The 27,698-nt window shown below is 48.1% G+C and overlaps 2 protein-coding genes across 10 annotated transcripts in view; one reads left to right on the forward strand and one right to left on the reverse strand.

Annotated features, from left to right (window-relative positions):
* On the forward strand, nucleotides 1-13,756 carry PRRT1B (proline rich transmembrane protein 1B). Its single transcript, XM_034752018.1, has 5 exons — nucleotides 1-82; nucleotides 3,364-3,468; nucleotides 9,269-9,699; nucleotides 10,377-10,517; nucleotides 11,510-13,756. Exons 1-5 carry the CDS (start codon nucleotides 1-3, stop codon nucleotides 11,654-11,656), a joined length of 906 nt encoding a protein of 301 aa, XP_034607909.1. The 3' UTR covers nucleotides 11,657-13,756.
* Nucleotides 13,757-18,529: 4,773 nt separating this feature from the next.
* The window catches only part of RAPGEF1 (Rap guanine nucleotide exchange factor 1), a 125,764-nt gene continuing 116,595 nt past the window's right edge, over nucleotides 18,530-27,698 (reverse strand). For 8 of the 9 annotated variants that reach the window (XM_034793573.1, XM_034793572.1, XM_034793576.1 and 5 more), the window contains 7 exons: nucleotides 27,017-27,101; nucleotides 26,705-26,799; nucleotides 25,580-25,658; nucleotides 25,328-25,429; nucleotides 25,089-25,186; nucleotides 23,428-23,556; nucleotides 18,530-22,836 (listed from right to left, as the gene is read on the reverse strand). In XM_034793573.1, the coding sequence (XP_034649464.1) occupies nucleotides 22,686-22,836; nucleotides 23,428-23,556; nucleotides 25,089-25,186; nucleotides 25,328-25,429; nucleotides 25,580-25,658; nucleotides 26,705-26,799; nucleotides 27,017-27,101 (739 nt within the window). In that variant the 3' untranslated portion in view covers nucleotides 18,530-22,685. Of the gene's footprint in view, nucleotides 22,837-23,427; nucleotides 23,557-25,088; nucleotides 25,187-25,327; nucleotides 25,430-25,579; nucleotides 25,659-26,704; nucleotides 26,800-27,016; nucleotides 27,102-27,698 lie in introns of those variants that run through there. The other variant, XR_004648471.1, reaches the window with a different exon arrangement.

Consider the following 27,698-nt stretch of genomic DNA (forward strand, 5'->3'; position numbering starts at 1 on the left):
ATGGTGGCTCTGTCCCTGGATATGCCCCTGTGTCACAGCACACTACCATCTAGCGGCTGCCCAATAGCCCCCGATCATCCAGGTTAGCTGTCAGTAAGACAAGGGTGTCTGTAAAAAACAGCCACACTACGACAAACCTCGGAGAACAAAGAGAACCCAGATGAGAGCGTAAAACACAATCCAAACTCAAAGCAAAACCACAGAGTGGCTGCTGGCCTGTCCCAGACACAACTGACCCTTACATGGAAGTACTCGTGACTCTGACGCAGCCCTGACTTTAAAGTGAAAATTAATAATCCACAGAACTCAATTCCTAAAGAGCAGATTAGGAAATAATCATCAGAGCAAGTGAATCAGCTGCACTGAGACGGCTCCTGGAAAAACAAACATACATTCAACTTTCCGTGGAAGTTGTGGAGCTGCCAGTGGCTACTACATCTTTGGCCACCCCAGCCCTGTCTCGCACCCCCACATCATGTCTTGTTCCTGATCTTCAGCACTTCCTGATATCCTGGTCCTGCCCCTACTTCAGCACCTCTTGCAAATCCAGTCCTAGGTCTCTCTGTAAAGACATCTTCATCTCGACCCCGGAGTTAGCAGGGTGGCAGCACAGACAAGCCAGGGGAAGTGTTTGAAAGGCAAATGGGGCGAGGAGGAGGGATTTAGGGCTGATTGGTGCCCCTGCTGCACCAAAGACAGAGCCAGCAGCAAGTACATGAGGGTAGGCGGCATCAGGAACATGGAAAGGAATTTGATTTTAGACCAGGCCTGATGCACCTGACACAGGTACCTGGGCTACCCTCCTGGCCTGTCCTAGTTCCAAAGAGACCGTTGCTAATGAACAACCATCATTTGGAGTTAATGATTCCCAGGAGAGAGGGGTACAGACTGAAGCCAGCACTGCAATTGTGCCACAGACCAAGTATAGCAGCAGAAATAACTGCCCAACAAAGCAGACGGGGGAGGGAAAGGACAGACTTCTGCTGGCACAGCTATGTTGGCCAGCGGCATGAGGAGGTGCGATTCCTGACCGACATAGCCGAGGTGACAGAAATCTGGAGTGTGGACATAGTTACGCTGGCGAAACTGCTCACTCCTGTTACTATACTAGTGCAAAATGCTGGCGTAGCTGTGTCCAGCTAGAAGCGCTTTGGTGGTGCAAAAAACAGTATTCCTAGTGCTCCTAGTGTAAACACAGCCTCAGATTCCCGAGAGCTCAGCTACTCGAGTGCCCAAGTTGTACTGCTTTCCACACCAGAGCCTGTACCAATAGAACTATATCCATAACAAATCACACAAAAGCTGTGTGGAGACCAGGACCCGAGCCTCCTGTCCCCCGGAGGAAGGCAATATAATGACCGCTGCTGCTTAGAGCTGGACAGGAAATTTTCACGAGAAGTGACAAAGTTGTTTTAACTTCAAAGGGCTTGAAACAGATCCAGTTTGAGTCTCCCTCCCCCTTTACAATTTCCCAAGTTTTGCTCTTTTACTGAGGACATCACCGAAACTTTAGAGAACGCCAGGTTTTGGTAAAATGTTTTAATGTATGAAATGTTGCGGGGAAGGCATGATTTCCCCCCCACACACACACACAAAAAAATAACAGGCAACTTTTCACACACAAAAAATATTTTTGCAACAAAAAAGCCATTTCTGACCAAATGAACTTCATTTGAAAAAGTTCAAGCATCGCTACTTGTCTGGGGTTGGAAGAGGAGCTCCTCCAACTCTACACAGGCCCCAAATCGGTGTCCACCCATGCCAGCTTGGCCACAACTGCCATCCATGTAGCATTGCTGTGCTCTGTTAAAAAAAAATAGCAGCTGTATTCCACCCCAGAGGTGGCTGCAGTTCAGTGAGGGCTGCCTGGAAATGAAAGATGGTGGCTCCTAGAAGCCAAGTGATCCCCCAGTACTCTAGGGCGCTTAGTGAAGAGAGAAGATAAGTTCATCTCACGTTTGTTCATTGACTGAGTGGCAGCAGCTGCCACTTGGAAACTAACAGATTCTCCCCAGTGCACTCCCCAAATATTGACTAGTTGTGGGGATCTGTATCGTGATGTTATGCAGGGCTTCACGCCAGGCGAGCACTTTACAAAGGTAAAGGACAGGGTCCTGTCCCAAAGAGATTACAGTCCTGCAAACACACACGTGAGTAACTTTACTTTGGTGAGTAGTCCCATTGGAGTCACTGGGATTGACTATGTCAGTAAAGTTACTGATTTGCAGGATCGAGCCCATGACAGACAATAGTCCCCTCCCCCGAGAGCAGGGAGAGGCTACAACACAAGATATTCGGTCTGTCTTTTTTCTTTGGCTCTTGTCTTGCTGAATCTATTCATTTGTTAATATTCTCTTATGGCTGATTTTTTTAAATTATCATCTATTTCTCCAATTTATTGTTTTTCATTAAACGGCTAATGGGAAACACAAAATTAATGACAACAGGCTCTACTGCTCCAATGGCTTTCACCCAGACAGTTCTAAGAGCATTTTATAAACTGTATATAACAGGGCTCACTTCACACACCATGGAAACACAACCATCTCTGGGGTGGAACATAGTGGCAGTTTAACAGCTCACAGCAACACTACTCAATGTTCTCACCACCAGTTCACTGCTTAGTAAAGACGAAGAGAGTGGCCTTCTTCTTGACTGAATAGGGAACATACCAACCTGCATTGTGTAAAAAGCCCCCTTTCCCAGACACATTTCACACTAATGCAAGGGGCTGATTTAAGGTGATTCTTTTGTCCAAATGGGGGAGATTGGGTTTTTTAAAAGATAGTCCCTCCTTTGAAGTGCCCTCAGGCAGAAGCCCCCCTTCCCTTCCTCAAGGCAGCGACACCAGCCCATTCCAGGTCTAAAAGCCAAGGAAACACCAGCCCTGGCTCCCAGTCACAGTTATTTAGTATGATTTGGCTCCAATAGGTATTTACAGTTCAAAGGGCTTCGTGGCCTGTTTGGGGGGTGTCCCTCCCCCTCTATTGTATCCCCTTATCTGGAGCAGGCTCTGACAGGCTTATGCTCACTCTGCCAGGGTAGATAGGGAAGGCCCGTCTCACTGCATCTGGCCTTCATCCCCCCCCTCCACCCCGCCCTCAGGAGCAGGGAGATACTGGTACAGCCTGGCCTGGCTGGGAACACCATGGCACGGGAGCTGCCGCTGCCCTTGTGTACACAGTCATCTGCAAACAAGCTCGTCAATTATTAATAAAGCTCAGCTCAGCCCCAGGAAACTGAATCCGAGCAGGGAAGGAGGCACACGGCTTAGTTCTCGGGACAGTCACTCCCCAGGGAAATGCAGGAAGAGGACTCTCTCTCTAGATCAAGAGCGTAGATAGCTCAGTAGAGTTTCCTAAGAACAGCTGATCCCACTGAACGGGAATCTTTGTTCTGCTTTGGGTCGCTCACCAGCATGGTCTGGAGTGAAACCGACTAAGAAGAGAGGCACGACCACTGATTCAGGTAACGTGAACTTTCCTTTCTTTTGGGCGGAGTAAATGATGCCTGGACATTGCTCTTCGTACACTGGGTTGGCTCTAAGGCGAGTGCTCAGCTCTGTAAGGTCCCGTTCAACTGCATTTGGTTGTGTCTCGAGGTGGGAGACCCCTGTAGTCTGTGCAGTTTGTAGCAAACTAGGGTCTACCAAGAGTTATACAAATTTAATCCCCTCCATGAGCCAAGAAAATACCATATCTCCCTGCCACAGATGGGGAAACTGAGGCACAGGAGGAGTTTGGTGACTAACTCAAGGTCAGACAGCAAGTCAGCATGAGAGCCAGGATTGAAACTCAGGAATTCCACGTTCCCAGACGGGGCTCAGAGCATGTTATCTCTGACCATTATTAATTCATGTAAAGAGAAACCCCCTCTGGAAATTAGCACATTAGAGCCTGGTACCAGCTGCCAGAGCTCTTTTCTGATTCACTGATTCACAGTGTTTTGGGGGGAAGGAGGAAGTCTGCGTGTTTGGGAGAGTTTCCATGTGGCTGGGAGCTCCCAGTCACCAAAGAGGGGGAGTGAATTCTCACACTGTCAAGCTGCAGCAGATATCAGGGCGTTGCCAGTCAGTTTCCTACCAGGAGAAACCAGTGGCATGGAATCTGGGTATTTACACTACATACACCAGTCCTTGGACAAAGGTGGTCACAAACAGCATGCAGGCAATTCACTCCTTCAGGAATTGCAGCCAAAACCCAATGCCAGTTTCCAAGAGGAAAGTCTGCCCCAAGAATTGATGCTAGATAGGAGAGCAACTCAAACAGGTTCTTTCTCCCCCATGCCTATATGGAGCCTCAAGGCACTGCAGTTTCAAGCACAGGCTGTTTGTAGATGGCTCTTCAGCCACCTGGTGGGTCGTGGGCATGGGGACACGTGAGCAGGTGTATCCATGAGGCAGCTGGTAAGCCGAGTGCGAATCAGGCAGAGTCTAGCTGGTTTGGAGCATATGGAGTTCCGGGTTTGAACAAATGTCACACCCTCAGAGCAAAACTCAGTTGAGACAGCTGGGTTCCAGCTGCTCTCCTGGGGAACCCCTGAATTTCACTGGATTTCATTGAATCCAGCCCTGTGTGGCGCTGAACATCAATATTAAGGCCAGCTGCCGAGGGGCAGGCCCAGGGACATCCCAATGCCAGGATCACAGTGCAGCCATGTACACAGGTGCAGCCTCCGCAGTAGCCAGACTGCTGTAAGGTGTGCACAGGATACGGATGCCGTGTCTCCCTGCCGTACCATCCGAGGATTGCCCTATATACAGCTGTTCTGCGGCTTGGACCAGCCCTCTTGCCATGAGGGATGCACATGGGCTTGCTGCCAGAGCATCACGCTTCCCACAGAGGGCCTGAATGGAGAAGTCAGCTTAAGCAACCGATTCCTTCCCTGGCACAGCTGGGTGTTAGGGGCGCTCTACTGCTGGGTCTCATTGAGGGAGGGTCCCAGGAGCTCACTCAAAGACCAGAGGACACATACAGATTGAACAAAATATAACTTTTTTCCCTCTGGGAGGCGGGGGGAGATTCAAGTCAATTGACACATTTCACAAATTCATGTTGATGTTGGCAAATTATTTTAGCTGATAAAAAAACATCTGCAAAAGTCAAAACATTTTTTGTCAATTTTGAAACAAAACATTTTGACTTTTTGATTGGAAACACCTTCTTTTTAAAATTACCATTATTTCTTTAATTTAAAAAGGGGAGGGGGAGCTCAAAATTGAAAGCAAACATTTAGCTCGACTCCAACTGAGCTAAATTTATTTCTTTACTTTTCAATTTGCTGAACTGAAAATTTTCACTTTTGGGTTGACCCAAAATGATTTTTTTCTCTGATTTTTCAAAACTGCCTGTGAACCAAAAAATCCATTTTCCCCACAGTTCTAGTTCCAGAGAAGAGCGGGGGTGGGTGGCTGGCAGGCAGGCGAGTGTGTATCCCTGTGTCTCATTTTGGCATTGTTTGTTTTCAATTAATAGTCTGACTCCTGAGGGCTAGTCCTAACTTTGACACTGACTCAAGCACTGACCTTGGGCAAGTCATGTAGCCTCCTTGTTTCGGTATCTCCATGTAGGAAGGAGAGTTATTGCTACCTTGGGTCGCAGAGGTCTGGACGAGGGGGAATATTCACACACAAACCTAGCAATATAAACCACTAATGAAGGGCTGGATGTTACTTGGATTTCTTTGCAGTTTCTCTTCTCCTTCAGAAGGGAGAGTCAAACGCCCTGGAGTAGGTTCTCTCTTAGCAAAGGAATTTAAGATAGAAGCTACATCTGGGCGGGCCTAGCTCAGGGGTGCTCCCTACTCTGCCGTGCTCAGGCAACTGACCTGTCACTCTGCAGAACTCACCCAGCCTTGGGATACTTCCCCCTTCAGGAGGAGCCATGGATGTTTGTTGGCCTCTGGTACCGACACCAAATCTGGTGAGCGCCTACACTTTGGCCTAGTAACAGCTACTCCATGGGGCTCTGACAAACCTCCCCCGTCAGGCCAGATGTTAGCCTACCTCAGCTCTTTTATTTATTTCCCCTTATCGGCCCAGCACGTGGTGTTTACAGTGGCTGAACCGCAGGAAGGCTGTGGTTTACGTTATGGGAGATACCGAGCATGAAATACCCCGACGGAGAGCCGAGCGTGCGTGGGGAGGTCCAGTCAGCTGGGACAAGGGTTTATCCTGCTTGACCAGGCCACAGAAATTGGGCAAGGCCTAAAAAAATTCTGCGTGCTATGAAGGGCGGTTTTAGGCCCTCTAGGGCTTTAATATTCAATGTAGAATTTCTTCAGGGTCAGGGCCATTTTCAAGACATTTCACTGCACTCGCAGGCCCCTGGGGCAGGAAGGGTCATTTCTGTCTTGACCCAAAGCAATGAGGGTGGATGGTTCTGTCCAGGTCCCTCCTGCTGAAGTGCAGCCGGAGCAGACGCTCACTCTCAGCACAAACCAGCAACCAACTTTAAAGCCTGGAACCTGAGCCAAGGCCCAGTTAGGATTTCACAGCGGGGAGGTGGCCCAGTTTGGACAGGTGCTGGGCCGCTCGCTCCTCTTGGCAGGCCCCAGCTTCAGGTGAGAGAGCCCCACTTAGACATGCTCCGGCGGCTGCACGTCCTGCTAAGAGTGGAAGCCGGGTTCTTCTGCCAGATTGACGCCCTGCATTACAACCTGTCAAGAGGCTGCTGTATTGTGCTGGCAGCCACTAGGGAGGGAGGGAGGGAGGGAGGCAGCAGCCTTAAGGTATGTGCCTGCCTTGGTTTGGTTTAATTCTCATTATGTTGTCTGGAATCCCAGGCATCCAAGATGGGACTCTAGGGGCTTCCAGCTGATGGAGAATTTCCTGCAGGGGATTATTCAGACAGTGATGGTATTTTGTACACATATAGCACCCTTCTTCCAGAGATCTCAAAGTGTGTCACCAACCCGTCACCTCCCTGGACTCCCAGCCAAGTAAGAGATCATGCCCCCCATTTTAAGAATGGAGAAACCAAGGCACGGAGAGGATGCAACTTGCCCAGTGTCACACGGGATGAGTTCATGTCTTCTCTCTTTGAGAACACAATGCCAGACATGGCCTTAGCATAGACCTCCCCTTAACAGCAGCAGTGACATATTGGCCAGCAAGTTTTCTTCCTTCTCTAGATCCCTTCCCACACCCCTGGAAGATCAGTGGCATACAAACCCGCTCACCTGAGCCTCAGCCCGCCCACAGCAAAACTCAAACTTAATTCTTGTCTTGAGATACCAAAGGCCATGAAGACTAGAAACCCACAGAGTTGCAGCAAAGTCAGTTGCAGAGCAGGGAATAGAATCCAGGAGTCCCAGATTCCCTTCAACAACAACAGGCTCATTTTAAAGTGTCACATGCCCAGCTATGCTCTCAGAAACCACCAGCTGCAGCTGGGCCCACAGCAACATTTCAATAGTCCAATGCATTGTACCTTGGACCATTGCACTCCAGAGCAGCCAGTGAGAAGGTTTTTGCTCTGTCAGGTCTTCCTTCTTCAGGCATTTGCTTATGGGGAGGAGCATTATTATTGCTAGAATGGGGGAAAGGAGATTTACAGATTCTAATCAGCAAGCCCCGAATTGTAGTGATCTTACTGGATATGTGACTGACTCACCATGTGGCCTTGCATAAGCTACCTCGCCTTGCTGTAACAGCTTCCCCACCTATAAAATGAAGATAAAGAATACTTATCTACCCACAGCATAGGGGCATTATGGGAATTATTTAACTGTGCAGGGCATTCCATTTATAAAAGCGCTTAGATATGGTAAGCGTTAGCAATTAATGTGGATGCGAAGCACAATAATTTAAGTCCATTTAAAGAAAAACCACAGGTACAAAGGCAAACACTGCAGGAGAGAGCACAGTGTGCGAGTCTCCTGTGCAACAAGCTGCAGCCCCTCAGAGTCAAAGGACAGCTGTCTTTGTATGTAGGCAGAGTCCTTCCAAATCAAAAAGGTGCACTACACTGAGAAAGTGGCCATGGCAGTTGCAGAGCTACAGAGCACCACTCTGCTTCCGCTGGCTTGAAAAATCACCATGAACGGAGATTTGGTGCACAATGGCAGCTGATGGAGTTGTCCAGGATGGTATGGACACATTGAAATTTTTTGGTACAATGTGTTAATTGGATTCTCCCCCCCTCCCCAAGTAATATTACAAACCACCATAACATGTTGTCCCCATGTATGTAGATCAGATACATGAAGTCATGCAAGTTTCTGTGCTGAGACACATGTAAATAACCCCATCATGTTTTCAACAGCACTTTTAATTTCACATATCAACATGCTATGATAACAGTTTCCAAAAAGACACAGAATTTTTTTTGTTTCGTGAACTCCCTTCTTCTCCCTTCTCCAAGAAGAGCCTGGGTTTATTTCCTATTAAAAAGCAAACATCCCCTAGTATGCAGAGCCAGGCAGCCGTTAGCAAGCCTTCAACAAAAAAACAGGGCAGAGGAAAAAAGGCAGTAAGGCCACCAAGCAGTGATTAAACAACAGATCTGATATGAAATAAACTCTATATCAGCAGAGCCCTTGGAAACAACAGGCCGATGCTCAGTTCAAGGAGCGAATGAGGTGCAATTACATTGAAATTCTTCTGTTCTTGTCAATCAGATCTGGACTAAAGTACATAGAGATTTACAGCGTTGTAACAACCACCTCTGTCTTAGCTATTCACTTGGCCTGTGAGACAGGTACACAAACACCATGTTGACTGGAATTCTAATGCTTTGGGCTGATTCATGAGTACTGGGTAAAAGCAGAAGTCATTGTGCCCAGCCAGGTCTCTAGAAGTTCTGAGATTTGAATAAGCCCCGCTCCTGGGCCAATAGGATTGAGCTGGAAACCTCCAGAGAACAACAGGTCATGAGATTTCTGGGGCTTGCTGCTTCTGGTCTCCCAGTGTCCCCACAATATCTCAGCATAGCTGCTTGTGGCACAGGAGAAAAACAAAGCTAATGGGGGAAAAAGCTGGCTGCCCTTTGTCCCGCTGCAAACTAACAGTCTGGGTCAGTTCAAGGGTGGCTCTTATTTGGCTGAGTCTGTCTGTGGAAGGGATCCAGGAAGCCCACAGCATGGAAGTGAGGATGAGCTGTCTTGGCTGCCCAGCTCCATGTAGAGCCTTCGTGTGAGTCACATTAGTTTGCAGAGGCATTTCCAGTTTGTCTGAGCACTTTGGAATGAGGAATCTTCACTTCCTCAAAGCAACAATATCAGCAAGTGCCTGTCACCCACTTTAACTTTTGCTGCAATTTCTTCAAAAGGCCAGAGATGGAAGGTGACCTCTCCCGCACCTCGACCGAGGGACTGAGGAGCTGCGAGCCCCCGGAGGGAGGCAATGCCAGCCTGGAAGGAGCGATGGGGCCAGCCTGGGGTGCCACTCCAGACCACAGCGGAGGAGGGATTACAGGCCTGGAGCAGCAGGGCTGCACTGGAAGTACATCGTCTCCTGGACTCACAAGCACCGTGGTTGAGCCCAACCTCCCTGCACGTGATGGGCAAGAACCCAAGTGCACTTCGGGAGTCACCAACACAAGCTTTGTTGGGGATCCCCCACCCTATTCTCCTCCAGACCCAAAGACTGCTCACTTGATGTACCCACCTTTCCAGGCCATCTCAGGACAAGTGCCCATCATGTACCAGCCAGGACCTTCGCAGCAGAATTTTCCTCCTGGCTCCTTCCCATACACTATTGTATGTAACCACGGTAGCACATCTCATTACTGTTGAGTGTAATGTTCCTCCCTATCCTGCAGTCTCCCCCCATTCTCTCTCACCGGTTACCAGCGACACTACAGATTAGTTACCTAGGCTGTCGCATCTCATGCATGAGCCTCCTGCCTGGGGCCAATCTTTCACCCATGCGTGGGGGGGAGGAGAAGGCAGAGACGCCATATACTGCCCATATACTGCCCAAGGCAGACAGCTGGGCCAGCCTTGAGCACATGCAGTGCAAAGCGACTGCATGGACTCAGCAACTTGTAGGCTAGTCCCAGCTCAGCCTCCAGCAGGGGTCAGAAGGGGAAGCCAGCAGATGGCAAGGGTCTGTAAACAGGCAGGTCTGTACATTGTGCAGAGAGTCCTAGAAAAGGACGGTGCAGAATTGCCTCCCAAAGAAAATGGTGGAAGCCCCAAGGCGTGAGACCTGGAAATCCAGAGTGGACAATGCACTGGTAGACAGAGAAATAAATAGCATAAGGAGCAATCCCTCAGAGGGGATGGGTTGACCTACATGGGTCCTCTCCTATCGGCAACTCTAGCAATTCCGCGGCAGAGAGATACCCAAGGCAGTGAGACCCTTTGTCCTGGGATCCCTCTCTCCATGTTGCAGGTGTCCAAAAATTACCAGAATCCTTTGCTCTGTGTTGCAGTACAACGGGCTTCCTGCCAGCAGGCTTCCAGGAGCAGCAGACAGGAGGCGCCCGCCCAAAGATTATATGGTGGAGTCGGTGCTGGTGACAATTTTCTGCTGCTTATTGACAGGGGTGATCGCCCTTGTCTACTCCCATGAGGTAGGACATGCCCTTTCCTTCCTGTGGCCTGGGCTCTCTGAACTTGGTTGGAGGAGGAATGAGGGGTCCCTGTGCTTAATATAGTTTATTCACCTAGTTAGGGACGTGGTTGGTTACACTGAACAACTGGCAGCACTGATAGAAGCACTCCAGTTGCATGTTCATTTCAGTGGGATACTTTCCCCATGTCCCCACTTTATACAAGGGACATTCTCAGCTGTAAGGATACACTCACATGATCCTAAGAAAGCTCTGCTTAACGCCCTAAAGGACGGGTCAATGAGGACCCTGTCACCACATACTTGGAATAAGGGAAGGCAGGAAGAATTCCCTTCCTCTCCAAATCTGGTGATCAGTTCAGCATAGTGCATGTGACCACCCAGCTCCATCGTTAAACTTCCAATTCCCATTTATACTGGGAGTCCCAACTAATTGTCTATTTCCTCCTTGAATCCTAGTAACCTGGATTCTGCAAGTCCTCCTGGGGCAGAGAATTCCCAATGCTGACTGCAGTCTATGAAGTAAAGCTCTGGACTTAGCCCAGAGCTCTGGAAATAAGATAATGCCCTGGTCATCCTATGGCTGCTTAGTTCATACACATCTGTACATGGGTCACTATGGCCAGACAATGTACTCCTGTGTGTCTGACAGGGTGAATAAGCTGGTGGTTGAAAGACAGCCTGGTGCATATTGCTGCACTTTCCGGATAGATGACCAATGCGCTTTCTGATCAACAAAAGGGCTTTTGCGAAGGGTGCTGACCGTGCTTGCTGGTTTTCCGCATGGATCCATAGTCAGAGCCTTAGGTGGTCTGAAATTTCATCCCTTTTCCTCTTCATTAGTCACAGTTAGTGCCTTTGGTTTTTATCAGATATGCTTAAAGCTCTTTACAGGGACACAGGGCCCTCTGTTTGGGAGGCCTCAGAACTGTCTTTGAAGTACAAGGAACTTGCATCTCTTCTAATTGTTCACATTCTCTCTCCCAACCCTAGACACGAGCAGCCCTGAACAGAGGAGACCTGATCCAAGCCAAGTTAGCATCCAAAAAAGCCCGATCCCTGGTTCTCTTCAGCCTGCTCTTTGGAGTGTTCGTGTGCATCAGCTGGGTCATCTATGTAGTGGTGGTCCTTTATCTATGATAGAGCACCCCACAGACAACAGGCTGCATCACGTTAACAGCTCACCACCACTGTCAGCAGCACCTGGGGCAGCACGGCAAGCATCTAGTTGTGGGCTAAGAGAAGTGCCGTGGTACTGCAACATGGTATGGAAATCAGAGGGTGTCTGAGCTGCCATGTTTTCTGCCATCAGATACTGTGCAGCACAGGTATATGCTTGTCCAGCCCCTGGGAATATATTTCATTCTCTTCCTCAAGTGCAGCGATTGCGGGGTATTGTGCCAGGCCCAGCCAACCAGCAGCACCACTGCAACCACTTAGATGCTGCCCCAAAGTCAGCAGGGAAGCAACCCACCTGCCTCATCCAGCCCCAGGGGACTGCAAGACAAGTGAGCAAGCTCCACAAGGCTGACCGCTGCGTTGCTTCAATAACTTGGGGCAATCCAAGAGCTGAACGTCAGCTCCACAAAACACTGCGTGTCCCAGGGCATCTCCCATGATTTACCAACATCCGCCGCCTCGTTCACAGCTAGTGGCCTACATTCCCAGAACAGCATCTTGGTGGGAAGAAAACTTGCAATGTTGGCTGGCTGAAGGCAAGGAAGCTGCCAGCACAAGAACCCTCTCCCCTCTGCTAGGGTATCCCAGTTTAGCTGGAATTCCTTTGTGGCTTGTGCTGAACAATGATCTATCTAGAAAAGGCAGAATCACGTCAATCAGTGGAGAAAACAACCCAGACACCTGCAGGAGCTGTCAGATGTTCCCCGATGGCAACACATTTTGTGATTGTGTTTTAGGCACACAAAATCTGGAGGTATCACTCCAATTCATGGGACTTGAATAAGAGGAAACACACCTTCCTGATGGCCTGAACATCGCAAGTGTTTAACATCCTGAATCTATGTTCGAAACGGCCAGCAAGGAATGCAAAGGCTGTGTTATTTCAGGATTTCATAGGAGCAATTTAACCCGTTCTGGGGATTGTGGCCCAAGAAAGCTCAATATGAAAACACATTTTTTTTTTTTTTTTTTTTTTTTTTTTAGAAACCCATATATCCCCCATTGCTTCTTCTAGATTTCAATATAAAAACCAGGTTTGTCAAAACTGCACGTTTCCATATGTAACTATACCCACATAACAGACCCCCACCGACCCATTTTAAAATCAACCACTCTCTTATGGGCAGGTCTTCCATAATCGTTCACTATGGCATTTCCTGTGTCTTCTCCTGAAGCGACTGGTTCTGGCCACTGTCAGAGACAAGATCTTGACAAGATGGACCTCGGGTCTGATCCAGCCTATACTCTTCAGCCCGAGAAGGGGGCCCTTTAGGCTGAGGCGGGAACACATGGATGGGGGCCCTCCCAGAGCTGGGGATATGCTGCCGGTCCCCAGAGCTGTCAATCCCCTCGCCATGTTCACATGAAACATCGTTTAAATAAACTCCTTGCATGTGACTTGTAGGAGGACGGATGGCTCCTAGGCTGTGGGTAGGCCCGAGTGCAGGCTCGGGATAAACAGCTGGCAGTAAGCCAGCGCCTAAACTCCGACTCACCCATGCCGCCCGCTGCCCTGCCAGCCTTAAGGGGAAAAGCCTGTTTGTTATTCTAAATGACCACATGCTCAGCTCCCTAATGCAGGGGCCGAGTTTGCTCCCTCCCCTAGGGTCGCCTGGCTGTTTACTGAAGCGTCTGCACATGGCGTGCGCATGCAGAGGCAGATGGACTGGCAGTGAGGTCTGTCCCCACACGTGCCTCCCAGTGATTTGCCACTGTGTCATCACAGATGTCAAGAGACTGGAATGAACCAGAGGGATGCACGTTGGGCTGTCTGGTTTGGTGACCACGACTGAGCATGATGAAAAGAAACAGCATCGGCCACTCATTGGACTTTATAGGCCTTAGCCCATCTGCAAACTTCGACAGAACCTTCCTCCTGCAGCATGACGGGCCCCATCCACAGAGCCCCATCCCAAATGCTGTAGTCTCAGGATTTCTGCTGCTACATTTGCACTTGTACAGCGTGACAGGGGTGTGAATTCTGATGGAATAAGTGGGTCCAGAGAGTCAACGGTGTTAACATGACCCTGACACTGTACAACATTAAACAGTTAAATATGGTTTGGGGGTTTGAGTACAGAGACCTTGGCCTACTTAACCCCATGGCAACAACCACAACTAAAAATATTTGTAACCTTTCATTAAAGAGACAGAACAAGAAGAAAAAAAAACATTTAAAGCATTTGAAATGTGAAGTATTAAGTAAGGCTGTAAGTATGCCTTAAACCAGTGGGTCTCAAACTTTTTTACTGGTGACCCCTTTCACATCTCAAGCCTCTGAGTGTGACTCCCCCCCCCCTAATAAATTAAACACACTGTTTAATATATTTAACACCATTATAAATCCTGGAAGCAAGCGGAGTTTGGGGTGGAGGTTGACAGCTCGCAACCCCCCATGTAATGATCTCATGACCTCCTGTGGGGTCCCGACTCCCAGTTTGAGAACCGCTGTCTTAAACCCTTTCCTTTTAGCTGGCGAAGAGTTTTCATAGGGACACCCCTGTCTGATGGTCTATTAGAGGGTATTAAAGACGGTAACTGTCTTTTTTGGGGGAAAAGAAAAATAGTTGAGATGGGCTGGAGCGCTGGTTGATAAAGTCCAGTCAACTCCTTGCTGTGATACAAAACTCGACAAACGCATACAAGGGGACAGAAAAAAACAGCAGAGAGAGAACATGCAGCTTCTGTCTCTGATGCGGACTTCCACTTGTGAGCAGGCTGCTGGTCTTCTTAGCCTCGCTCAAAACCGGGCCAATTTGTTCAGGTTGTTCGAGGCATTTCTTTTAGCTGCTGTTTCTGATCGTGGGCTCCTGGCAGTTTTGCAAGGGGCAGAGCTGTCATGGCCAGCTAAGCCAGACACTTGCTAGATAGAGGCAAAGAGAGGCAGGAAAGAGAAGAAATAAAGTGGGGAAGGAAAAGGACATGAGGGAGGGGTGACAGCAGGAACCCACGTCTCATGCCAGGTGCTGTTCAGGATGTAGCTGAAGCCAGTGGAGTGGGAATGTCATCTGGGACCCCCTCTCTGGCCTTATCTGAGCAGGACATCTTGGGATCAGGACAGTGAAGGCTCAACAGTGTCATGGTGAATCCCAGGGGGGCACTTATTCCTTTCAATCGACACCTGCTGTTTTGACATGCCCCTCTGAATCTCTCTAAGGGCCCCAAAAAGGGAGTGACGGGCAGCATCGCCCATCCCCTCATTATTTTGTTCACCAGCTAAGCCGAATTCCCAACATCAATGTGTTGGTTCATTCATTTCCAATTCCATTGTCCTTGGTTTACCAGTCATGTCTTAACACAGTCCTTGGGTGGTCTCAGTAGACCCGGTGTTCGGACTAATCCAGTCTAACATGTTTGTAAAATTGCAAGCAGTTAGGGTACAGGCCTCCACACAAGACAGGTGTGCCCCCCACTGAATACCCTCCCAGCTAGCTTGTTGGAGCAGGGAGCACGCCAGTAAGAAGCACACTTGAATTTCAGTGAGAATGCAATGGGGTCACTATACCTGGAAGTCAGTGATCATAGCAAGAGACCTTCCTTATAATACAGAGAAGCCTTGAAACTAGACAAATAAATGACATTGCTGGTTACTGTAGCAGTGACCTAGCCAAGCTGGCCAGGGTGGGTCCACTTGCAAAACCAAGTGGTTTGCAATTGACCTGCAGTTTTCTGGCCAGCAGAGGGCAGTTTTGTTTTTCAGAGCTAGCCCGTTACAAAGTACTTACAGGAAAAAAGGGGAAGACAGTGTTCAGTGGCAGCAGGTCGCAAGCATCTTTTCGGCCATTTCTCCAAAGAGCTGAATGCAGGTAAAGCAGGACTGTCCGCATCACTCGCAACAAACATTTCCCTGTAAATCAAGGGAATTCTAACTCCGCTGACCTGTACCGGCCAGGAGGCAAAACTCTCCAGGCCGTCGCTAGGAGTCTTTGCATCCCAGGCCTTGCACAGCTGCATATGAGGCAGCCACCCAAGTCACCACCCCATAGTCCTGCGGTCCAGGCTTTACATAGAAACAGAACAGGAACTTCCTCTCATTACTCAGAATCTGCAAACCACCGGGGCCCAGCCTGTATGCAGCAGAGCTACCCCCTGAACCATCCCCAGTGGCTTCTCTTTGCCAGCAGGAATAAAGCACCTATCCTCTCTGCCTAGGCTCCTTATTTAAACCACCTGTGTGTAGGAAGGTGGGAGACAAAGGCTATTAATCACCATGGAAACAGCAGTCCCCTTAGGTGTGTGTGTTCCTCTCCTCTCCCAGCGAGTTTAAAGCAGCAGTTTTCAGAGATGTGCTTGGAAGGAGGTTATTTCCTTGAGTTTAACGCAGGTGGGAAACACAAACGACTCCATTATCTGACAGATGTGGCCGTGGCTGCCCCCATCCACTTTTTGCAGCACTTATTTTAAACTACATTTATTACAAGTGTCTCGCCCAAACTCTGGGAGCCTCTAGAGTATTACAATAAAAAACACACACACACACACACACACACACACACACTTCTAATGTCTCAATACATCCCTTAAAGCTCCCACACTGCCATAATCATCCTGCCCCACACCTGCGTTGGCAGGCAGGACTCCTGGGTTCTCTTTCCAGCTGTCCCGTGCTTGCTGCGACACTGGGCAATTCACTACAACTCTCAGAGGTTGTTTCCCCATCTGTGGAAGAGGTGCTATAAGGCTTAATTGTCTGGAGAGCACCTTGAGATCCTTAGCAGAGACTAAAAAAAGTTCAAAAGGTGACAGTCGTTATGTGGCCCTAGACCTAGAAATTGAGACCAGTCAATTCCTTGCAGATCCTGCCCTTGTCGTTTGTTAATATCGCCTGTATCCCCTTTCAATTCCACTTTGGGCATTAAGGTGTAGGAGGACTCAGAGAAACTGGCAACAATGACATGCCTGCACTGGGTAATCGCTCAGCCATCACCACCCATGGAGTTTGCCGCTGTGCTGACACCACTAATTGTTAGGCCAACCAATATCATCTCATTGTTTCCTTGTACGCCGCATCTGTCTATATCTACCTGTTGTCTCTTATACTTACATGTTAAGCGCTTTGGGAGGTGGGGGGACTGGCTTTGCTCTGTTTGTACAGCACCTAGCAGAATGGGATCCTGGTCCAGGCAGCAGCTTTATGTCAGAGTGAACCTAACTGCTAACAACTGAAAGCAAAGAGGGAAACACCTGAAAGAGAAATAAGAGCACGTTTCAGCCCCTAGGCAAGCACTACTGCTATGCACTTCTACAGCATGGTTCATCACAAGATTTCACATCACCTCTCAATGCTGCCATGTGTTACCCTCAGCTCCCATGAAGTGGCAGTGAGGGATTAGAATACTTGGCCCCTTGCAGGATTGAGCCCTTAAAAGGTCAATGAGCTCTCAACAGGGGTAGCCGTGTGAGTCTGTATCAGCAAAAACAATGAGGAGTCCTTGTGGCACCTTAGAGACTAACACATTTATTTGGGCATAAGCTTTCGTGGGCTAGAACCTGCTTCATCAGATGCATGGAGTGAAAAAAAGTAGGCAGGTATAAATATAGAGCACATGCAAAGATGGGAGCTGCCTTACCAAGTGGAGGGTCAGTGCTAATGTGGCCAATTCAATTAGGGTGGATGTGGCCCATTCCCAACAGTTGACAAGAAGGTGCGAGTATCAATATTTCTGTGATGCAGTTAAGGGATAAGACAGAGATCCCCTTTGCCCATCACTGAAACGTGGCCACTTCTGCAGTGGAACATGACAACTGCTTAAGTGCTGAGCTCATGTTACACAGCCATTTGGGCATGAAATACATGGGCTAAGCGAACTCTGAGAAGCAAAAATTATTACATGTTGTCTGAAAAACACAACTTCTAAACAGGTTTCAGAGTAACTTCTAAACAGAAAAACGAGGCACGTGCTGTGACTCGGATTAGGACAGATAATGCTTGGCACTCCTTTAGCACTTTCCATCAGAGCATCTCCAAATGATTCACGAATTAAGCCTAACACCTTCCCTCTAGAGAAGACATTTTAGATGGGGGCAATGAGACACAGCCACGTGAAATGACTTGCAGAAGGTCAGAATGAAATAGCGACACAACTGGAAATAGAACCCAGGAGAGCTCACTCCCAGGCCTGTACTTCAAAACATTAGGGCTTCCTTTGCCTTACAGTGAGGGTAAAATGAACACACACACTATACTGACTATGGTGCAAACAGAGACACAGTTTATGTGTGCAGGGTCTCTCTCTCCTCCCCCAAAGCGGCAACTCTTGACTGCCAGAGGGAGTGGTTTTTTCCAGCCAGCTCTGATGTGGCATACCATGTGTCACGCCCTGCAAGACCATCTGTCTTTAGCGTTGCTTTTGGTATGCGACTCGGTCAGTGTCTGAGCATCCTACACTCCAATCTGGCAGATGCAGATTATTTCCAGTGGAATTTTGAAACTTATCCAGGACTGAAATAGACCAGGAGCACCACATTATCAGCAATCCATGCCTCGGGAGCAATTATTTATAGGCTTGTGTGTAGTGTCACAATGCCACTTTCATAGATACACTGCAACATACACACATCCTTCTTCACACATGGTATATCCTAGATCCCCTCCTCCTATTGGCTATGTGAATATGGATGTTCAGGGGGTAAGTGGCACCTCATGAAGGGCTCCTTGGAAAGCACCCCTAATTCTGTGCCAATGAATAAGCTTGTGCTGGGGAGGGAGGGGGAAGAAAAATGTTCTGGCTCTGAGATGTGTATGTGTTTTACCAGGAGAAAATGAAAGCTCAACTTCATGAAAAATGAGACCCAGAGAGGAAAAACACAGAAAATATGAGGCCACACCAGCAGTTGAAGTGGATTCGATTGTCACTTTAATCCGCAGACTGCTGCATGCACTGTAAACATGATCGTTAGGCTGGATTCTTTATCGGTATTTATTTTGCTTTAATATAAAAGTTACAGGTTTGAAATGTTTGCAGGAAGATGTCACTACCAGGACTGGCTTAGTGATAAATAGATAATACAATGTAACATTCTGGGATGGCAGGAGAGACTTGGGGTCAGCACGGCTGGCAGGTGGCTCAGCAGAGTTCAGGTAACTCAGGGCTTCCTTCCACTTCTACTCCCCTCCACAATTCCAGATAGAGCTGCTGACATCGCAGTGGTAATGTACAAACTGGCGTCCTCTCTTACTTGGCCTCCGTCTGAATATTCAGTCAATGCGTTAAAATCCCCCACTCCTCCCAGAGGGGAAATGGTCTATGGACTCTATCTGCAAGAAGCATGACTGACCATTACATTTGCAGTCCTGCAGATAGCTGAAGTGTCTGGCTTCCGATCCCAGGGAAGCATTGGAGCAGAGGAGTGAACCTTTCACACCCATGGAGCTGCTAGGCCTGCTGCTGACAGGGAACCAATACGTGGTATAACGTTACTGAAGCTCGTTTGTACTTGTGAGGAGAACGTTCTGGCGCCCCTCCCCAACAGCACTGCTCATTCTGCTGCTCCAGTGCCTGTCCATAAAGTGAGTCACCCCAGTTCTGCCAAGGTAGCCCCACTACTCATCAAAACTACATGCACCAACTTAAAATTGAGAGGAGCACTCTGCAAATCACCCAGGGATGTCCCCAAAGAACCATCAGAATGACCGTACTGGGTTAGACCAATGGCCCATCTAGATCAGTATCCTGTTTTCTGACAGTGGCCAGTGCCAGGTGCTTCAGAGGGAATGAACAGAACAGGGCAATTATCAAGTGATCAATCCCGTGGCCCAGTCCGTTTTTTCTTCTCCAGAGTTGTCTTTGCCCGGGGCACTGTGTTGATGGGATTTGGGTCACAGCAGCAGCTGTCAATCAACTGCCCTCTCCCAGGTGGTTATTTGCACAGCCAGCACTCAGCCATGATCTCACAGGAGCCATGTGGCCAGCAGCAAACACACCAGTGACTTGCTTTCACTAGGAGCTGGCTGTGTGTGGATGGGCAGTCTCATCTCCGTCTGCGCTCCTTTTAGAGGGGTCTTGTCTGCAGTTTAGTTGCGAGGCAGGGACTTGAAACAGTTACACGGAAAGACCAGAAAAGACGTGAGCATCTGTGGGGCAGCTTTTAGGACCAGGTGCATTTCCACTGAGGTGCATCTGCCTGCTGAGGTCTCTCCCCACCCCACCCCACCCCCGCCCCTTCCCAACAGGTGGCCAGTGCCAGTCTCTGACTTCAACCCACAAGAGGCACAATACACACACACACACAAGGAACCAAGCTGGAGCACACTGAAATGAAAGGACAATTTTAGCAACACGACCACACACAATACTGCTATAAATCACCTGTGCTACAACACACACCTTAAATAATAAAGTGACATGTTCAGAACCAAACAGCAGAGGATCCTGCACAAGAGGTGGATTGCATTTGCTGCCTCACAGATCGCGAAGGCTTTACAGTGCAAAGTAGCCAGCTCGATAACCCACACAGATTAGCTACATAAACAAATCTGGCTTTCTAAACTTGTTACATTTCCCTCTCTTTCAGATTCAGGGTCTTCAGTATTGAGAGGCTTCTCCTCTCGGACTGTTCGGACTACCCTTTCTAGGGGCTGCATGGATCCAGCCAGGAATAGTCTGTTGGCCTCTGGGCCCCCCTTATACTCCCTTGATATGAAATACAGCTGCCCTGACAGAATAATCATTTCATGCATTCTCCCTAGCTAGCCATTCGTGTTCGGAATGGTTTGGCCTGTAACATGGCAAAGACAAGTAGAGGTATGTCAGGGGCAAGCAAGAATGCTGCATATGCACAGAACAGTAATCCTGCGTCTGGGAGACTGTGGGCTTGTCTACCTGAGAAAGTTTACACCACTTTAAAAATGGATTTAGTTAAACTGGAGCAATAGTTTGTGTAGAGACTCTTATTTCAGGTTAGCTTAAGTCAGGAAAGAATTTACTTAAGCTAAATTGACATGAGCCACTCAAACTGAAATAGAAGTGTCTACCCAAACTGGTTTAAAAACATACCTTCAGTTAAACAGGTGCAAGGTTGGTGTGGAGACAAGCCCATTATCTTCTGCTTAGAGCATCCTTTAAAAAAGATGTATAGCTTTAAATAATACTATAAACCAAACAATATAGGTTGTCACTCCAACTGGTGTCACACAGGTTGTCAGTCAAAACTGCTGTTTAACAAAAGGGAGGAGGAAAGACTCTGCAATGAGTGTGAAGAAGGAAGGGTTTTGTAACTCTGATTCACTCAGAACAAGGTAGGCTTAGCAAACACTGAACGGCTCTTAATAAGGAAGTTAAGGGTGCTGCTGGGAGAAGCTCCTATGTACAGTCCCTAAGACTTACATCCCTAAAAGCTGCGTTTTGTTAGAGTTCGCTATAAAACACAGTGATTCACTGTCAGGCAAACTACAGAAAGTAGTTCCAAAATAGGCCTTGCAAGGCTGATTAAAATCTACAACATATTCCTGAAAACATGACCAGCACTGTAAACAGTTGATGAAGGACAGAAAGGTCGTGGGTGTGAATCAGCCAGTCCTAGCTGCGCTGGGGGAAAGGACTGCTCATCAGAGGGCACGACCATAGGGGAAAGGGGTAGAGAAACTGAATAAGGCACACGGACCAGATCAGGGTTAACATGGTACATGACATGCTAACCCCCTATGACGTGCCGGGCTGCCTGTGTCCCCTGAATCTTGACTTGACTATACTGGGGACAGAGCTTTGCCAGTTCCAAATCTGCCTTCTGGCTTTTCCAACGCTAAGATCACAAAACGCAGCACCAACGGTTATGCAGAGGGGGTTCCATAAACAGTCCTGGCAACAACCTCAAGTGAAGTGGGTGAGGGAGAGAGGATGACCAGTCTTAGCACTGAACACATGCCCTTTTCTTTGCACCTCAGCATTTAAAATCCTGGAAATATTCCTCCTGGCTCCAAACGTCCCCTCTGTACTCCGCTCCAGACACGGCTGCCCCAAGTCTCCTTTATTCCAGCACTCGGAAAGACATTTTCACTAGTTGTGGATTTATACACATAGTTTTGCACTTGTTTTCCTTTAAAGCCACTGGCATTTTGACATGCATCAGTCCCTGCCCTCCGTGGAATCTAAATACTAGTATTTACAAACAGACAGTCTTATATACTACAGTATTTACTGTGCAGTAGCTAGTACCATCACTAAGGGATACGGGCTCACAGGACACTTGAGCCACAGTACCTTGGCTAGTCAACCTCCTCAGAGTTGGGAGACTGACCAGCTTTTTAAATAATGAGATTTGGGGGGAGAAGGGGGATGCAATGACTGGAGACCACAGTCCTTGCCCATGTTTTCAGTGCCTCTTCTGTGGTGGTTGCCTTCCTCCCATTAAGGTCAGAGAGATCTGGGGCAATTAGATTCAATAACCCTGTAAACACACACAAACGCTTCCACAATAAAGCTTCTCTGGCAGAGAGAGTGCTTGCCACTCCATCTTCCTTGGGGAAAAAGTGATTCATGACCACATTGCACGGGAGGCAAGAAGGTAACAGGGAACAATCCAGGGCTTCCATGGTTTTTGTCTGCTGCATAGGTGCCCTGCGATCCACAGACATGCAGCTCATGGCTGCTGCTCCCTGCTGTTTGAAGACAAAAGCAAGAGTATTTCAGAATACATGGAAAACATCAATTGGCAAACCAGTAACACGCCTACAGGGGATCCTCCTTCCACTGCACTCTCTTCCCAGGTTTAAAGCTGGTTCATGGCATGGAGAGATGGGAGGTGGAGGAAGAAGAGTGGAATGAGCATTGGCTGATCTCTTTCCTTGGCTGTTGCTGTCTTATGACACACACACATTCACAGTTCTTCTGCTGAGCGAATCCAATATTCACAGACCCAGGAAGCAAGCGACTGCTGCCAACTGGGCAGGAAGAGTGCGTCATCCAGTAACAGGTACAAGTATTTACTCCAGTCTCGTAGCTGCCCTCGGTGCATCCGCAGAGCGATTCTCCTCGCTCACATCCCCCTCCTCCTAGGTTTTTTCTTCCCTGTCTGTTTTTCGCCTCGTTATGTTTCGAGGTTTGATTTTGAGAGACAGTTCCCACAAGGCCTCCTCAGCCAAATGGTCGCTGAAGTCATTGAAGAATGAGACTATATCGTCATTTCTTCTGATGTCGTAACGTCTATAAAACCAGAGAGAACACTACAATTAACATTGCAGCTAGTTTACCCCGAGAACCACCCCTTAAATTTGGGCAATCCCAGACTATACAGTCTGAAATACATTCAACATTCCAATTCTTGAAATTTATACAACAGGATCATCTGCTTGAAGATACCAGTGTATTGGTAGAAGAGAGGCAAATGTTGTACTGATCTTTACAAATGGAAAGAACAATCCTGGCAATTACCATCCACCCAATAAAGAACAAGCAGACAAGAGAAGAGAGGGAAGGCTCCCTGAATGGGACATTTAAAACAAGGCTGGATAATGTACTAGGCAAACATACTGTAGGGATCATAGCTGAATTCAAAAGAATGAGAGACTAAAAGCAATCCAACAGTTCTTCTGTCATCTCTAGGATTCTCAAAGCCTGTCCTATAAACCCTGCCTTTATAACACCTACATTCTCCTAGCCAGGTTTCCTCTTTGCTGCAGCAGCACCGCACCGTTTGCATCCCCTGTGCCTAGTCCCAAAGTGGTGTTAGAACACCGCAAAGGCAGCGCCGAGTCCCTGCTCACTGCCGTAGGCCAGGCAGATGGCTGTACTTACATTTGTTGGAAGCACCTCATGCTGTCCAGGATGTTAAACTGTTGCCAGCGTTTGGAAAAGTTCACTTTGCTATCAATGTAATCGGGGTTTCCCAGGTGAACAAAGGTCAAGTCCTGCAGAATCAGGCCTCTGGAAGAGAGAAGGGTGGAGCATGCAGGGAGGAGGGAAGACAAGCACAGAGCTCCAGGTTAGTCACAAGCACTTCAGAGCCACCTGAAAGGCAAGTAAAAATCAACCCAAATGCTCAGTGCTGCTGCCATGCTCCTGCATTTGAAATCAGAGGAAGTCAGTTCTTTCAAAGGTGCACTGGGGCTCAAAGCTCCTGGCATCATGGGTCCAGAGGTGGGATCCTACAGAAGCATTAATGCTTAAACCAGTGATACTGGGGACCAGTTTCTGCACCCGAGAAAAATTATTTATTTCAATGCATCTGAAAGCTGGGAGCAGACTAGATAAAGTTGGCACAAGAAGTGTTGGCTGGCATCATCCCTGGAAGAGGGGACAGAGCGTAGTGGTTACAAACTCCCTCAAGTTTTCTGCAAAGGATGAGAGCTTTCCATTTCGCTGGGTGCCCTGCGGGCAAGAGCCACCCAGGGGAAGGCACTGAATCACGTTTTCCATCCACCTTTTGTGGCTGTCTCATTCTCCAACGGTCCTGAACAGATTGGCTACTTTGTGCCTCCGCACTCTCTTCTCCAACAAGCTTTTCACCACTGGGGACGTAGGCAGGCTGAGCTTATGCTGGTAAAGCCTATATAAACCCTGGTGAATCTGGCATCCAGACTACAGGATCCCTGCAGTGAAAGGTGAGAACTTGAATCCCACCTTTGAAAAAAGACATGCATGTTTGCAAAGAGGATTTCTAATTTACCAACACTTCCAGGATGCAGTGACAGGTCTGGCACATGGGCAGCTCTGAATCAGCTTAGCCTCATGAGATGGGAATTGCACGAACTTCTAACATCTCATGGAGAAACTCCTCTTGTTCTACACACAACCTTGAAGGGAAGTCTAGTCTAGTGGTCTGTTCTGAGAGTTCAACTCCTTGATTTCCACTTGCCTTCGCTGATTTGCCTTTGTGCCTCACTTTCCCCATTTGCCGAAAGCGCAGGGAGTTGAGAGATTTTGTTAATTAACGTTTGTAAAGTACTTTGGGATCTTCAGAGAACAGTGGCTAAGGAAATCCAAAGCCATGTTACATTGGGAGTGCACAGGCACAGGGCCGGCGGGAAAACTGTACTAGGACAAGGCATCCTTGCCATTTCCAACAAAGCGATGAACTGCTCCAGTACTGGCATTGCAGTCCCAACAGAAATCCAGAGCCTAAAGTGCCCAGGTACAAAGTGATGCACATTGGAGAAAGCTGTGGGATTGCAAAGCAGGGAACGTCACAGGGGACTGGTACAGAATCACTCTGGCTCCCAGCAGTGTGGCTTGAACCCAAGTTATTGGACGCCTAGGAATGGGAAGCATTTTCCTCCTCAAATTTTAGAACATGGAAGGCTTGCAACAAGGGTCGTATCCTGCACCCTTCATGTCAGGTTGTCCCACACTCTAGGGTGAAAAGTGAATGCATAGCTGAGTGTAGGCTGCATGAAGAGACCCACCCCCCCCAAGCGAGAGGAGACAAACCAGTGACCCCCAGGAGGACAGCTACTCACAGGTAAGGTATGCAGGGAGGCTCCACCTCTGCCAGAGCTGCTCGGTAAGCCCGGAAGGACGAGGAGCTGTCGATGAGTGTGCAGTACTCTGCCAGGCCCTAGTGGGACATAAACACAGACATGGAGTTCCTGGTGCAAAGAAGCCATCTCTGTAATAGGCTGCATGGACTTAAATCGCATCCCCAAACAGACCAGACATAACAGACCAGAGCTAGGGCTCAATCTCTTGTTTTCCTCACCTCCGATGTCTGTTTCTGCCACTCCAGCCTTCGGATGGGTGCTGAATCCAGTGCAGAAAGAATGGCCAGATAGGAGTTAAAATTATTCAGCTTTCGTAAGTGCTGTAAAGAGGGAGAAGACCAGTGACTCTAGAGATGTGGAAGACACTCTGGAAACCAACAGTGTTGCCCCTAATGGAATGTCCCACATTCCAACAAATAATCTCACTGAACAGCATGTGTGAGAATTGTAAGCAATGAATGAGCTGTTACCTTCATAATCTTTATAAATTTAAGGAGCAGCCTCTCTCTGTCTTGCGGTTTCTCTTGTTGCATAATTATCGAACGGACCCTGTGAAGATGGACCAAAAAAACAGGAAGAGTGACTGAACCCTTGAGCTGGATTCTGATCTGGCAATACCTGCTGCTTCGCTTGAGTGGCTACTATCTATCAGGGACCCATCAATGAGGCTGAAAAGTTCACGCTTTCCTGTCCTGTTTCTTCTCTACAGAGCATAAGGAAATACACCTCTACCCCGATATAAGGTTGTCCTCAGGAGCCAAAAAATCTTACCGTGTTATAGGTGAAACCGCGTTATATCGAACTTGCTTTGATCTGCCGGAGCACTGCTTTACCGCGTTATATCTGAATTTGTGTTGTATAGGGTCACGTTATATCAGGGTAGAGGTGTATTTAAATTCACAAAAACACCAGAGTTTGAAGTTACCCAAACTAGAAGGAAGCTCTCATGCACACACAGAGAGAGAGAGAGAGAGAGAGAGAGAGAGATTAGTTCCCATAGTGAATGTTATTGGGCTGGCATCTCTCCTGTTGCTGTTGAAATGGACAGGTGTGGAAGAATTCCATCATTCCTGGATGCAAAGTGGATCTGCTTAACATCCTAATAGATTTAATTGCACTTAAAGGGGGCGCCATTCTCTTTTGGTTTGTTTCACAGGACATGTGAACAACTAAGTGATCAATTTACTCAAGAGGCTGGTTTTCAGCTGCAGTTTTCATCCTTTACCAGATTGTTTATTTGAAATGGCCCCTTCCTTTCTGTACTGACTTTGGATTGAGGCAGGGAAGATGCACACGTGCACAGATGTATCAAGGGGGTTGTCTGAAGGGTCTTGGTGTTATTTGCGATAAAGCCTGGAGATGCAGCTGTCTCCAGAAGACCACAAGGTTTCATTTTTCTGTCACTCGGGATTCTTTGCAGAATGCCCTGGGTCTAGTCCCGGGAGGAAGTGAAACTGCGTCGCAATACACCACAAGACAAAACCATCGAAACAAGCAGCCCCAGCCTGGTAGCACAGCGCAAGGGAAGCTTTCCTGGGCTCCAGGGACCTTAGAGGTTAAGTTCTGTACAGTAGCTGTTGCTCTAATCTCCTTACCAGTAGGACATGTTATTAAAGTGCTCAGTGAACTGTGTCAGGTTGGGACTCTTCTCCTCATTTTGCTCTTTTGCCCAAAGCAAAACTTCTGGGATCTGGCGGGAAAGAGAAGAACAAATCATGAGCTAAAATAAAACATCTGTCTTTGGACCCCCTGTCATCCCCATGATTTATAGCCCTCCCCTGACACAAACCTGGCTTTCTTCTACAACGACAATAGGTGTATGCCTGAGAGCTGTTAGAGAACAGCATCAGAGCATTTGTTAAAACCTCTCCCCCCCGCTGCCCCAGCCCCTGATCTTGTGTCTGTACCTCTATCTTATAGAAGAGCTCGGCATCTAAGAGGGTCAGCTGCTCAGCTATTTCATGACTATGGAAATCATGCAAGGTCCCCGGCCTGTGAGAGACAAGGAGGGAAAGGAAAAGGCTAATGAAACCATGACTGACTTTCTTTCCTTTAGAACATTGACTGTGAAGAACGATGGAAGAGAGAATTAGAGGCCCAGTTCTTCACCTCTACATCAGCTGTGCTGCACCATAATTCGATTGGAGTCACACTACCATCAAACGAGTGTAATAGAGAGGAGAATCAGCACCAGCATTTTTTTAAAATAAGACTTTGCCGGCAGAGGAAAAGAAAAAACTCCACGCCCAAATCACTTGTGGCATTAGCACCATTTCGATAGCAGGCTCCCATGTCAACCACTTGACCTTTTCCTCTCCATTTTTCTTCATCTTGCATATGTAATGATCTTGATAAAAATATCAATTGGGGGAGCTCTGCACACCAATTCCTAAGTCTAAACAACATGCCACTTTCTCCTCTCCTGATCTAGAAGTGACGAGTGCTGCTCTCCAGCATTTTGTGCTGGGAGATCATTTATACAAGATGATAGGGGATCAAAGTCAGAATGACAGATCTCTGCCCTGAGAAGCTTACCAGAGTGTCATCAGGCTCAGGATGGGTGCTTGGAGTGTCCTATGCCCGAGACAG

The sequence above is a fragment of the Trachemys scripta genome, chromosome 17, assembly GCF_013100865.1.
Source record: "Trachemys scripta elegans isolate TJP31775 chromosome 17, CAS_Tse_1.0, whole genome shotgun sequence".
Lineage (NCBI taxonomy): Eukaryota > Metazoa > Chordata > Testudines > Emydidae > Trachemys > Trachemys scripta.

Excerpts from the sequence above, each read along its gene's own strand:
- PRRT1B (XM_034752018.1), top strand. The coding sequence starts at position 1 with ATGGTGGCTCTGTCCCTGGATATGCCCCTGTGTCACAGCACACTACCA. Across the intron at positions 3,469-9,268 it reads AGGCACGACCACTGATTCAG|GGCCAGAGATGGAAGGTGAC; the intron begins GTAACGTGAACT and ends ATTTCTTCAAAA. Across the intron at positions 10,518-11,509 it reads CCCTTGTCTACTCCCATGAG|ACACGAGCAGCCCTGAACAG; the intron begins GTAGGACATGCC and ends TCCCAACCCTAG.